The 14,504-nt window shown below is 50.5% G+C and overlaps 1 protein-coding gene across 1 annotated transcript in view; it reads right to left on the bottom strand.

The window, feature by feature from the left end:
• Window positions 1–899: 899 nt before the first annotated feature.
• The window catches only part of LOC148431349 (uncharacterized), a 64,726-nt gene continuing 51,121 nt past the window's right edge, over window positions 900–14,504 (bottom strand). Inside the window, exons 9-12 of the mRNA XM_088466076.1 lie at window positions 2,214–2,272; window positions 1,908–2,139; window positions 1,692–1,831; window positions 900–1,059 (exon numbers count right to left, since the gene is read on the bottom strand). Of these exons, the coding sequence (XP_088322202.1) occupies window positions 900–1,059; window positions 1,692–1,831; window positions 1,908–2,139; window positions 2,214–2,272 (591 nt within the window). The remainder of the gene's footprint in view (window positions 1,060–1,691; window positions 1,832–1,907; window positions 2,140–2,213; window positions 2,273–14,504) is intronic.

Below are 14,504 nucleotides of genomic sequence, written 5' to 3' on the forward strand. Positions count from 1 at the left end.
TTTTAAGGATATTCAGAGATGGTACAATCAAACTGTCTGAGCTAGTAATTACGTCACTTGCTATGAAGGAACAACAGCATAGAGCAGTCCCCCTTGGATTTAAACTAGATCATTGGTTCTCAAACGCTGTCCTCAGGACCCCACACAGCTCACGTTTCCCAGGTCACCCAGCTGTAAGCCGGTTTATGCGCCCTGAGCATAGTCTGTACTAGTGCTCGAGAAAAATCCCTTAGATCTTAAGAGGGATGTCTCAAGAGCCACGCCGTCAGACAGATGATCCAAGTCCGAGTGTAGACAAGGACCCTGAAATAACAGATCCAGCCGTTGAGGCAGCAGAAGGGGAGCATCGATGGAGAGGGTCCGGAGGTCTGAGTACCAATGTCATCTGGGCCCCGCTGGAACCACCAGAAGGAAACCTGGTGGTACATAACCTGGCTCCAGGGAGAGTGACTGGGAGGGGACTATTCAGATGCACGGGGATGGGCCGTCTAATGGGCATGTTATGGGAGTGTCGGGGGCATTCCTAGTGCAGTGACTGGGAGGTGGCTATTCAGATGCACGGGGATGGACCGTCTAATGGGCGTGTTATGGGAGTGTCGGGGGCATTCCTGGGCAGTGACTGGGAGGTGGCTTTCAGATGCACGGGGATGGACCGTCTAATGGGCGTGTTATGGGAGTGTTGGGGGCGTTCCTAGGGCAGTGACTGGGAGGTGGCTATTCAGATGCACGGGGATGGACCGTCTAACGGGCGTGTTATGGAGTGTTGGGGGCATTCCTGGGAAGTGGCTTTTCAGATGCACGGGGATGGACCGTCTAATGGGCGTGTTATGGGAGTGCCGGGGCGTTCCTGGGCAGTGACTTACGGGCGTGTCGCTTATAGTATTTACATACACAGACTCTTAATCGCTCACATCGGAGGTCATAGTAGGAGAATCTGCACAAACCATGGGGCTTGTTCGGGTTTCAATGGTGCGACCGATGATGGCATCTAATGAAGTACCAGGCGGTATTACGCTCGGAGTGGGCGTCCCAGTCCTTACACAGAAGCACAGCTGTACCCTGAGGGAAGGGATGATATTGGCATAAAGTTGCAGAAACGACTACACTAAAGTGATCGCAGAACTTCGTACCTCTGTATCAGGCCTCCGTACCCCCATCCTGCTGGATCTACACCTCGCCCCACACCACTCCCCACAGCTCGCCTCACACCTTGCCGTACAGCTCCATGTGTAAGGTGTCTGAAAGCAATGTGAGAGCTGATGGGTTTGAGTTCCGGGTATGGCCATTTTGAGAAATGTTTGTGTTAATTTAGGAGTTTGTACCTGAAGGTGCACATAGTCTCCTGTACTTACGGGAGCCTTCCTGCATGTCAATGTGAGGTGAGAGGTGCTGGCTTCAAGTCCTGTTTCCCATTTAGCCATATCCTCCTTTGGTAATAGATGAAGAGTCTGCGACCTGCCTGTAATCTGCCTATAATCTGAAACAATCAGAATTGGTCCGCACCCCACAGGGAGATTCCTCCAATTGTGTAGGAGAAAGAGAAATGGACAACTCATCTTATTCTTCCTCCTAAATAGCGAATTGCCAGGTTCCCCCGACCACTTGCTGCCCTGGACGTTTAGTGCCTGCTGCTCCGTCTGCACCAGATCACACCGCCCTATCCTCCATGTGTGATTCTTCCTATACCTTACCTTCTTCTGGGGCAAGGACTCCGAATCAGACCTTCTCCGTCATCAGGGCCAAAGCAGAACTCCGATGTTTCCCTGACTTCCCTGGCCATATGTTTTTCCTCAAAGTATTTCCTTACGTGGCCATGTGAGCCCCAATCCACCTGAAAGGAACCACACTAGACTCCTGTGAAAGTGGTTTATTTGTCAGAGGTGCCTGGGGCGGACTTATAGCGGTACTACACCCGGCCTGCTGAGCGCCAGGAAGGACGGGAAAAGCTTCTGTAGAAACTCCTGTATCATGTCCATGGTTTGTGCAGAGCAGACGCTGCCGATGTTCCTCCTCAGGAAGTTTGGGTCCTTTGTATGGATGAGTTCCATCAGGTAGTAGAAGAAGAAGAGCAGGAAGCCAGAGATGAAGAAGACTTTGAGGTACCAGCAGAGAAGTTGCAGCAGCATATTACACAGCGACCTGTAAGAGAACATCCCGTTACAGCGATGACCAGGAGGAATAGTATTTAGGGAATGGGAATGAGCATAAATCACCTTATGAAGCTGCGACTCTTCTGTTCCTTTTCCCAGTGACTCTGCCGCAGCTGCTTCTCCTGATGGGAAATCACAGAAGATGGGGGTCAATGGGATTACGGGGGGGGGGGGGTCAGTACAGGTTTGGGATTGAATGTTTATATGGGATGAGTGACGAGCTGCAGATGTAGCTGACATGTTGGCGATGTGAGAAGTAAGGCCGCCACGGGAGCCCCTGGAGGTACGCAGTAAAAGGCATCTGGCATTTTGGACAACTATTGTATTTTGTGGTCCCAAAATGGACACCTTGCCTGATGATTACACAGCTGAAACCAGTGAGACCAGTGTCCTGCGTTTTGGGCGGTCGGGTGTGTCGTCTTCGGTCTACTGTAACAGGTCCTGGAAGCAATCTGGCTGCTTGGCCTAAGCACCGACTCAACGGATCTTGTCCACCGTGGACAGCAATCGTGTTGTCAAACTGGACAATAGTCTTGCGGCTCATCCCGTGTATGCCCGACATAAAGAGGACAGAGACATTAACTCCTTTGCTAAAGCAAGTTTGGAACAGTCTACAGCGAGTAAGAAAAGTCCTGGCCGTCCGCGCCTGACGGCAGCTGTGTGGTTCCCGTCATGGCTCAGGGGGCAGGGTTCCGTCTCACCACCTGTGCACATGCTAGGAGGGGTCCTGGTGTGTGCCTCCCTCAGTGCAGCGCCTCCGTGTTATAGGCACGGGCCCCTACTACTACCAGAATAGGGCCCCACACCTAGGCAGGTATAGCAGGAAGCGCAGTCTATGTATATTTATGGGTAACACAGAGCGTACATGCACCTAACGCACATAGAAAGGCAGCAACATCTCAGTCTCCTGTCACATGACTGCGGCCGAGGTGGGTGGAGTCACTACCCCAGTACCGGGAAGAGAGTGCACCATACCGAAGCTATCGGCCTCGTGCGACTTTCCGTAGCGCATTTGTGGTCTGATTCAGAGCCACATGCAATGACGATGTTCACATAGTTGCGCAATTTTCTTTGCCACTGTGCATGTGCGAAAATCCCTGAGAACTCCTGCGGCGCATGCCTGACACAGAGCGTAACGCACAAAGGCGCCATTGTGACGGAGGCTCGCGGTGACAAATGTCTTGGAAAAGTGCTGCGTATTACTGGCAGGTGGCTTAGCAAATGCATGGAGAGGATCTGACTTATGGGCGTGTTATGAGGGAGTCGCAGAGGGCGTGTCGCTGACATTGGTTGTGTACACAGACGCACACAGAGGAGAACGTGCTCGGATAGAGGAGCGCGCTCAGGCGTAGGGCTAGTGCAAGGTTCCATGGCGCGACCCATGGTCTAAAGAGGCACCAATCGGTGTGAGAGCGTGTTCGGGCGCTGGCAGTGGTGGTGTGAGAGCGTGTACGGGCGCTGCCAGTGGCGGTGTGAGAGCATGTACGGGCGCTGGCAGTGGTGTCTCAGTCCTAGGTTACAAAGATGGATGTGGTGGTCTCCTCCATGTTTAAACTTCTGCTTGTCCTATGGAGACCGAGTGTCAGTATCCAATTAGCTCCCAAAAATTTTCGGACGCATAAAAACAAGTTTTTTCCGCCAATGTTTTTTTTCGTGGTGTCCAATTAAACTTCCCCCCCCCCCCCCATTTTTTTTTTCTTGTCTGAAAATTTTCAGTTTTTGTCACGAAAACACATAGGATCAGCGAAAATTCGTGGACCTACTGTATGTATTTTCACTGCCGCGATCGGGAGAAAAATGGCTTCTTATAGATCTGGTGTCGCCTGCCTGATGCAGGTGAAACAAAATCCCCTAGAAGTGCCGGCATCGCCCCGCTATTTGGATAGCCCCGGGCGAGGTAATTAGCTGCGCTGATTTATCGTGGCTAATTGGATACCGGCCTAGATCCACGTCTCCCTTTGGAAAGGCTGATTCTCTGTAACTGGACAGGAGTTAGGCCGAGTCTGCAGTCGGCTCACATGGTGTCGCCCACCTGCTATCACTTCTATAGACCCGTCAGGCTCCACCCTCTTGGGACTTCGCTCCGGCCAGCTGGCGCCATCCTGGATTATTTATAGAGCAATTACCATTATCTACCCCCTGAGCCCTGTAACTGTGAGAGCATCTGTGGTCATTAGTAACGGCACTTACACCTGCCCCATACCTGCAGAAGATGCATCAGGGAATGGCGAGCAATATGCATATGTGCAATTTAGCCAACATATACCCGTGGAACGCTCCTCATGTGCAAATGCTCCTTAGCCACCCAGTAACGCCCAATCGGCTGTTGGTGAAACGCACCCACCTAGGAACCTTCTGTAGCTGCCACGTTGCTGAGTTTGCGAGAAATCTCATCCTGTAGCTGCAACGCAGGACAGGAGCGCAGGGGTCTCAGGACAGGAGCGCAGGGGTCTCAGCACAGAACAGGAGCACAGGGGTCTCAGCACAGAACAGGAGCACAGGGGTCTCAGCACAGGACAGGAGCACAGGGGTCTCAGCACAGAACAGGAGCACAGGGGTCTTAGCACAGAACAGGAGCACAGGGGTCTCAGCACAGAACAGGAGCACAGGGGTCTTAGCACAGAACAAGAGCACAGGGGTCTCAGCACAGGACAGGCGCACAGGGGTCTCAGCACAGAACAGGAGCACAGGGGTCTCAGCACAGAACAGGAGCACAGGACAGGAGCGCGGGGGTCTTAGCACAGAACAGGAGCACAGGGGTCTCAGCACAGGACAGGAGCACAGGGGTCTTAGGACAGTAGCACAGGTGTCTCAGCACAGAACAGGAGCACAGGGGTCTTAGCACAGAACAGGAGCACAGGGGTCTCAGCACAGAACAGGAGCAAAGGGGTCTTAGCACAGAACAGGAGCACAGGGGTCTCAGCACAGAACAGGAGCACAGGGGTCTCAGCACAGGACAGGAGCACAGGGGTCTTAGCATAGGACAGGAGCACAGGGGTCTCAGCACAGAACAGGAGCACAGGGGTCTCAGCACAAAACAGGAGCACAGGACAGGAGCGCGGGGGTCTTAGCACAGAACAGGAGCACAGGGGTCTCAGCACAGGACAGGAGCACAGGGGTCTTAGGACAGGAGCACAGGTGTCTCAGCACAGAACAGGAGCACAGGGGTCTCAGCACAGAACAGGAGCACAGGGGTCTCAGCACTGAACAGGAGCACAGGGGTCTCAGCACAGGACAGGAGCACAGGGTCTCAGCACAGAACAGGAGCACAGGGGTCTTAGCACAGAACAGGAGCACAGGGGTCTTAGCACAGAACAGGAGCACAGGGGTCTCAGCACAGAACAGGAGCACAGGGGTCTCAGCACAGAACAGGAGCACAGGGGTCTCAGCACAGAACAGGAGCACAGGGGTCTCAGCACAGAACAGGAGCACAGGGGTCTCAGCACAGGACAGGAGCACAGGGGTCTCAGCACAGAACAGGAGCACAGGGGTCTCAGCACAGAACAGGAGCACAGGGGTCTCAGCACAGAACAGGAGCACAGAACAGGAGCACAGGGTCTTAGCACAGAACAGGAGCACAGGGGTCTCAGCACAGAACAGGAGCACAGGGGTCTTAGCACAGAACAGGAGCACAGGGGTCTCAGCACAGGGTCTTAGCACAAGACAGGAGCACAGGGGTCTTAGCACAGAACAGGAGCACAGGGGTCTCAGCACAGAACAGGAGCACAGGGGTCTTAGCACAGAACAGGAGCACAGGGGTCTCAGCATAGAACAGGAGCACAGGGGTCTCAGCACAGAACAGGAGCACAGGGGTCTCAGCACAGAACAGGAGCACAGGGGTCTCAGCACAGAACAGGAGCACAGGGGTCTTAGCACAGAACAAGAGCACAGGGGTCTCAGGACAGGAGCGCAGGGGTCTCAGCACAGAACAGGAGCACAGGGGTCTCAGCACAGGACAGGAGCACAGGGGTCTTAGCACAGAACAGGAGCACAGGGGTCTTAGCACAGAACAGGAGCACAGGGGTCTCAGCACAGAACAGGAGCACAGGGGTCTCAGCACAGAACAGGAGCACAGGGGTCTCAGCACAGAACAGGAGCACAGGGGTCTTAGCACAGAACAGGAGCACAGGGGTCTCAGCACAGAACAGGAGCACAGTACAGGAGCACAGGGTGTTAGCACAGGACAGGAGCGCGGGGGTCTTAGGACAGGAGCACAGGGGTCTTAGCACAGAACAGGAGCGCAGGGGTCTTAGCACAGAACAGGAGCGCAGGGGTCTTAGCACAGAACAGGAGCGCAGGGGTGTTAGCACAGAACAGGAGCACAGGGGTCTCAGCACAGAACAGGAGCACAGGGTCTTAGCACAGAACAGGAGCACAGGGGTCTCAGCACAGAACAGGAGCACAAGGGTCTCTGCACAGAACAGGAGCACAGGAGTCTTAGCACAGAACAGGAGCACAGGGGTCTCAGCACAGAACAGGAGCACAGGGGTCTCAGCACAGAACAGGAGCACAGGGGTCTCAGCACAGAACAGGAGCACAGGGTCTTAGCACAGAACAGGAGCACAGGGGTCTCAGCACAGAACAGGAGCACAGGGGTCTTAAGACAGGAGCACAGGGGTCTTAGCACAGAACAGGAGCACAGGGGTCTTAGCACAGAACAGGAGCACAGGGGTCTTAGCACAGAACAGGAGCACAGGGGTCTTAGCACAGAACAGGAGCACAGGGGTCTTAGCACAGAACAGGAGCACAGGGGTCTTAGCACAGAACAGGAGCACAGGGGTCTTAGCACAGAACAGGAGCACAGGGGTCTCAGCACAGGACAGGAGCACAGGGGTCTCAGCACAGAACAGGAGCACAGGGGTCTCAGCACAGAACAGGAGCACAGGGGTCTCAGCACAGAACAGGAGCACTGGGTCTCAGCACAGGGGTCTTAGCACAGAACAGGAGCACAGGGGTCTTCGCACAGAACAGGAGCACAGGGGTCTTAGCACAGAACAGGAGCACAGGGGTCTTAGCACAGTACAGGAGCACAGGGGTCTCATCACAGAACAGGAGCACAGGGTCTCAGCACAGAACAGGAGCACAGGGGTCTCAGCACAGATCTGGAGCACAGGGGTCTTAGCACAGAACAGGAGCACAGGGGTCTTAGCACAGAACAGGAGCACAGGGGTCTCAGCACAGGACAGGCGCACAGGGGTCTCAGCACAGAACAGGAGCACAGGGGTCTCAGCACAGAACAGGAGCACAGGACAGGAGCGCGGGGGTCTTAGCACAGAACAGGAGCACAGGGGTCTCAGCACAGGACAGGAGCACAGGGGTCTTAGGACAGGAGCACAGGTGTCTCAGCACAGAACAGGAGCACAGGGGTCTTAGCACAGAACAGGAGCACAGGGGTCTCAGCACAGAACAGGAGCAAAGGGGTCTTAGCACAGAACAGGAGCACAGGGGTCTCAGCACAGAACAGGAGCACAGGGGTCTCAGCACAGGACAGGAGCACAGGGGTCTTAGCATAGGACAGGAGCACAGGGGTCTCAGCACAGAACAGGAGCACAGGGGTCTCAGCACAAAACAGGAGCACAGGACAGGAGCGCGGGGGTCTTAGCACAGAACAGGAGCACAGGGGTCTCAGCACAGGACAGGAGCACAGGGGTCTTAGGACAGGAGCACAGGTGTCTCAGCACAGAACAGGAGCACAGGGGTCTCAGCACAGAACAGGAGCACAGGGGTCTTAGCACAGAACAGGAGCACAGGGGTCTCAGCACAGAACAGGAGCACAGGGGTCTCAGCACAGAACAGGAGCACAGGGGTCTCAGCACAGAACAGGAGCACAGGGGTCTCAGCACAGAACAGGAGCACAGGGGTCTCAGCACAGAACGGGAGCACAGGGGTCTCAGCACAGAACGGGAGCACAGGGGTCTCAGCACAGAACGGGAGCACAGGGGTCTCAGCACAGAACGGGAGCACAGGGGTCTCAGCACAGAACGGGAGCACAGGGGTCTCAGCACAGAACGGGAGCACAGGGGTCTCAGCACAGAACGGGAGCACAGGGGTCTCAGCACAGAACGGGAGCACAGGGGTCTCAGCACAGAACGGGAGCACAGGGGTCTCAGCACAGAACGGGAGCACAGGGGTCTCAGCACAGAACGGGAGCACAGGGGTCTCAGCACATAACAGGAGCACAGGGGTCTCAGCACAGAACAGGAGCACAGGGGTCTCAGCACAGAACAGGAGCACAGGGGTCTCGGCACAGAATAGGAGCACAGGGGTCTCAGCACAGTACAGGAGCACAGGGGTCTCAGCACAGAATAGGAGCACAGGGGTCTCAGCACAGAACAGGAGCACAGGGGTCTCAGCACAGAACAGGAGCACAGGGGTCTCAGCACAGAACAGGAGCACAGGGGTCTCAGCACAGAACAGGAGCACAGGGGTCTCAGCACAGGACAGGAGCACAGGGGTCTCAGCACAGAACAGGAGCACAGGGGTCTCAGCACAGAACAGGAGCACAGGGGTCTCAGCACAGAACAGGAGCACAGGGGTCTCAGCACAGAACAGGAGCACAGGGGTCTCAGCACAGAACAGGAGCACAGGACAGGAGCACAGGGGTCTCAGCACAGAACAGGAGCACAGGGGTCTCAGCACAGAACAGGAGCACAGGGGTCTTAGCACAGAACAGGAGCACGGGTCTCAGCACAGGGTCTTAGCACAAGACAGGAGCACAGGGGTCTTAGCACAGAACAGGAGCACAGGGGTCTCAGCACAGAACAGGAGCACAGGGGTCTTAGCACAGAACAGGAGCACAGGGGTCTCAGCATAGAACAGGAGCACAGGGGTCTCAGCACAGAACAGGAGCACAGGGGTCTCAGCACAGGACAGGAGCACAGGGGTCTCAGCACAGGACAGGAGCACAGGGGTCTCAGCACTGGACAGGAGCACAGGGGTCTCAGCACACGGGACAGGAGCACAGGGGTCTCAGCACAGAACAGGAGCACAGGGTCTCAGCACAGGACAGGAGCACACGGTCTTAGTAAAGAAAAGCTGGAGCCCCCGATACCCAGGATGTCAGTAAATGGGAGGGGGTAGTGGGTGGCTGCACTACTGCTACCAGCATGCCCTAGAAAACACTACTGCTTCCAGGATTCACAGCTAAGATAATCAGAAATATCACAGGTACTGTAGTCCTAGGGTAACATCTGGCGGGGAAGAGGGTAACCTGGTGTTTGAGAATCTAAGGGTATGACGGATGGAATTGGGGTTCCACCCGCTTAGTCCTTGTGACAAGTGGCTGGGGACCCCCATGTCACAGCTGCTATCATTAGCTCATCAGCCACCTGTCACTATAATTGGTGTCGCCCTGCTCTACGCCATGGGATGTGCAGGTGCTGGGGAGGAGGTGCTTGTACACTGAGCTACCTGCCCCCTCCCCAGTACAGATGTGCCCTTAATGTGTCATTAGGTGGGAGAGCTGGTCTGAGAGGTGTAGTGTAAAGTCTCGTTGTTTATTGCATCTTATTCACATCGCAGACGCAGCAAATCACCACTCAGTGCCCTAGAGACGCCGACTGTGACCTCACCCACACAGGAATTACTATCACACACATAGAGAGTCACACACCTACGTAGTAATGTCACACACATAGTAACACACCTACTAATGTCTCACACCTATGTACTAATGTCACACACATAGTCACACACTTACGTACTAATGTCACACATACTAATGTCACACACACCTACGTACTACTGTCACACACCTACGTACTACTGTCACACCTACGTACTAATGTCACACACATACCTACTAGTGTCACACCTACGTACTAATGTCACACCTACTTACTAATATCACACACCTACGTACTACTGTCACACACCTACGTACTAATGTCACACACATACCTACTAGTGTCACACCTACGTACTAATGTCACACACCTACATACTAATGTCACACACACACATACCTACTAATGTCACGCACCTACTGACTAATATCACACACCTACGTACTACTGTCACACCTACGTACTAATGTCACACCTACTTACTAATATCACACACCTACGTACTACTGTCACACACCTACGTACTAAAGTCACACACATACCTACTAGTGTCACACCTACGTACTAATGTCACACACCTACATACTAATGTCACACACACACATACCTACTAATGTCACGCACCTACTGACTAATATCACACACCTACGTACTACTGTCACACCTACGTACTAATGTCACACACCTACATACTAATGTCACACACCTACGTACTAATGTAACACACGTACTAATGTCACACACCTACGTACTAATGTCACACACGTACTAATGTCACACACCTACTAATATCACACACCTACATACTAATGTCACACACCTACGTACTACTGTCACACCTACGTACTAATGTCACACACACAGAGAGTCACACACCTACTAATGTCACACACATAGAGAGTCACACACTTACGTACTAATGTCACACATACTAATGTCACACACACCTACGTACTACTGTCACACCTACGTACTAATATCACACACCTACATACTACTATCACACACCTACGTACTACTGTCAAACCTATGTACTAATGTTGCACCTACTTACTAATGTCACACACCTACGTACTACTGTCACACACCTACGTACTAATATCATACCTACGTACTAATGTCACACACCTACGTACTACTGTCACACACCTACGTACTACTGTCACACACCTACGTACTAATGTCATACCTACGTACTAATGTCACCCACCTACTTACTAATATCACACACCTACGTACTAATGTCACACACCTACATACTAATGTAACACACCTACTAATGTCACACACCTACGTCCTACTGTCACACATATACTAATGTCGCACACCTACGTACTAATGTCGCACACCTACGTACTAGTGTCACACCTACATACTAATGTCACACGCACCTACGTACTAATGTCACACACCTACGTACTAATGTCACACATATACTAATGTCACACACCTGTACCTACTAATGTCACACCTACGTACTAATGTCACACACCTACATACTAATGTCACACACCTACATACTGTCACACACACACATACCTACTACTGTCACACACCTACGTGCTAATGTCACACATATACTGTCACACACCTACTGTACATTCTAATGTCACACACCTACATACTAATGTCACACCTACGTACTAATGTCACATATCTACATACAAATGTCACACACCTATGTACTAATGTCACACACCTACCTACTACTGTCACACACCTACACCTACTACTGTCACACGTATGTACTAATGTCACACACACCTACGTACTACTGTCACACACCTACGTACTAATGTCACACACCTACGTACTAATGTCACACACCTACTAATGTCACACACCTACATACTAATATCACACACCTACGTACTAATGTCACACACCTACTAATGTCACACACCTACGTACTAATGTCACACACGTACTAATGTCATACACCTACGTACTAATGTCACACACCTACGTACTACTGTCACACGTATGTACTAATGTCACACACACCTACGTACTACTGTCACACACCTACGTACTACTGTCACACCTACTTACTAATATCACACACCTACTAATGTCACAGACCTACGTACTAATGTCACACACGTACTAATGTCATACACCTACCTACTAATGTCACATCTACGTACTAATGTTGCACCTACGTACTAATGTCACACACGTACTAATGTCATACACCTACCTACTGCTGTCACATCTACGTACTAATGTTGCACCTACTTACTAATATCACACACCTACTTACTAATATCACACACCTACGTACTAATGTCACACACGTACTAATGTCACACACCTACGTACTAATATCACACACCTACTTACTAATATCACACACCTACGTACTAATGTCACACACACCTACGTACTAATGTCACACACCTACATACTAATGTCACACCTACGTACTAATATCACACACCTACGTACTAATGTCACACCTACGTACTAATGTCACACATATACTGTCACACCTACATACTAATGTCACACCTACGTACTAATATCACACACCTACGTACTAATGTCACACCTACGTACTAATGTCACACACCTACGTACTAATGTCACACACCTACATACTAATGTCACACACCTACGTACTAATGTCACACACCTACATTCTAATGTCACACACATACTACTGTCACACACCTACTTATGTCAAATACATACTAATGTCACACACCTACGTACTACTGTCACACACCTACGTAGTACTGTCACACACACCTACGTACTACTGTCACATCTACGTACTAATGTTGCACCTACTTACTAATATCACACACCTACTAATGTCACACCTACTTACTAATGTCACACCTACATACTAATGTCACACACCTACTAATGTCACACACCTACGTACTACTGTCACACATATACTAATGTCACACACCTACGTACTAATGTCACACACCTACCTACTAAAGTCACACACGTACTAATGTCACACACCTACCTACTAAAGTCACACACCTACTAATGTCACACACCTACTAATGTCACACACCTATGTACTAATGTCACACACCTACGTACTAATGTCACACACATACATCCCTACTAATGTCACACGCAGCTACGGACTAATGTCACACATTTACTAATGTCACACACCTACCTACTAATGTCACACACCTATATACTACTGTCACGCACCTACGTACTACTGTCACGCACCTACGTACTACTGTCATGCACCTACGTACTAATATCACACACCTACGTACTAATGTCACACACCTACATACTAATGTCACACACCTACGTACTAATATCACACACCTACGTACTAATATCACACACCTACGTACCAATATCACACACCTACGTACTAATATCACACACCTACTTACTAATATCACACACCTACGTACTAATGTCACACACGTACTAATGTCACACACGTACTAATGTCACACACCTATGTACTAATATCACACACCTACTTACTAATATCACACACCTACGTACTAATATCACACACCTACTTACTAATATCACACACCTACGTACTAATGTCACACACACCTACGTACTAATGTCACACACCTACGTACTAATATCACACACCTACGTACTAATGTCACACCTACGTACTAATGTCACACATATACTGTCACACCTACGTACTAATATCACACACCTACGTACTAATGTCACACCTACGTACTAATGTCACACACCTACGTACTAATATCACACACCTACGTACTAATGTCACACCTACGTACTAATGTCACACACCTACATACTAATGTCACACACCTACATACTAATGTCACACACCTACTTATGTCACATACATACTAATGTCACACACCTACGTACTACTGTCACACACCTACGTACTACTGTCACACACCTACGTAGTATTGTCACACACACCTACGTACTAATGTCACACACACCTACGTACTACTGTCACATCTACGTACTAATGTTGCACCTACTTACTAATATCACACACACCTACTTACTAATATCACACACCTACTTACTAATATCACACACCTACGTACTAATGTCACACACGTACTAATATCACACACCTACTTACTAATATCACACACCTACGTACTAATGTCACACCTACATACTAATGTAACACACCTACTAATGTCACACCTACTAATGTCACACATATACTAATGTCACACACCTACGTACTAATGTCACACACCTACCTACTAAAGTCACACACCTACTAATGTCACACACCTACTAATGTCACACACCTATGTACTAATGTCACACACCTACGTACTAATGTCACACACATACATCCCTACTAATGTCACACACCTACCTACTAATGTCACACACCTATATACTACTGTCACGCACCTACGTACTACTGTCATGCACCTACGTACTAATGTCACACACCTACGTACTAATATCACACACCTACGTACTAATGTCACACACCTACGTACTAATGTCACACACCTACGTACTAATGTCACACACCTACGTACTAATGTCACACACCTACATACTAATATCACACACCTACGTACTACTGTCACACCTACGTACTAATATCACACACCTACTATTGTCACACCTACACCTACTACTGTCACACACCTACGTACTACTGTCACACACCTTCGTACTAATGTCACACATATACTAATGTCACACACCTACGTACTAGTGTCACACCTACGTACTAATGTCATGCACACCTACGTACTAATGTCACACACCTACGTACTAATGTGTCACCTACCTACTAATGTCACACACATACTAATGT

This window comes from Taudactylus pleione, unplaced genomic scaffold, assembly GCF_031769625.1.
Source record: "Taudactylus pleione unplaced genomic scaffold, aTauple2 ptg002403l, whole genome shotgun sequence".
NCBI lineage: Eukaryota > Metazoa > Chordata > Amphibia > Anura > Myobatrachidae > Taudactylus > Taudactylus pleione.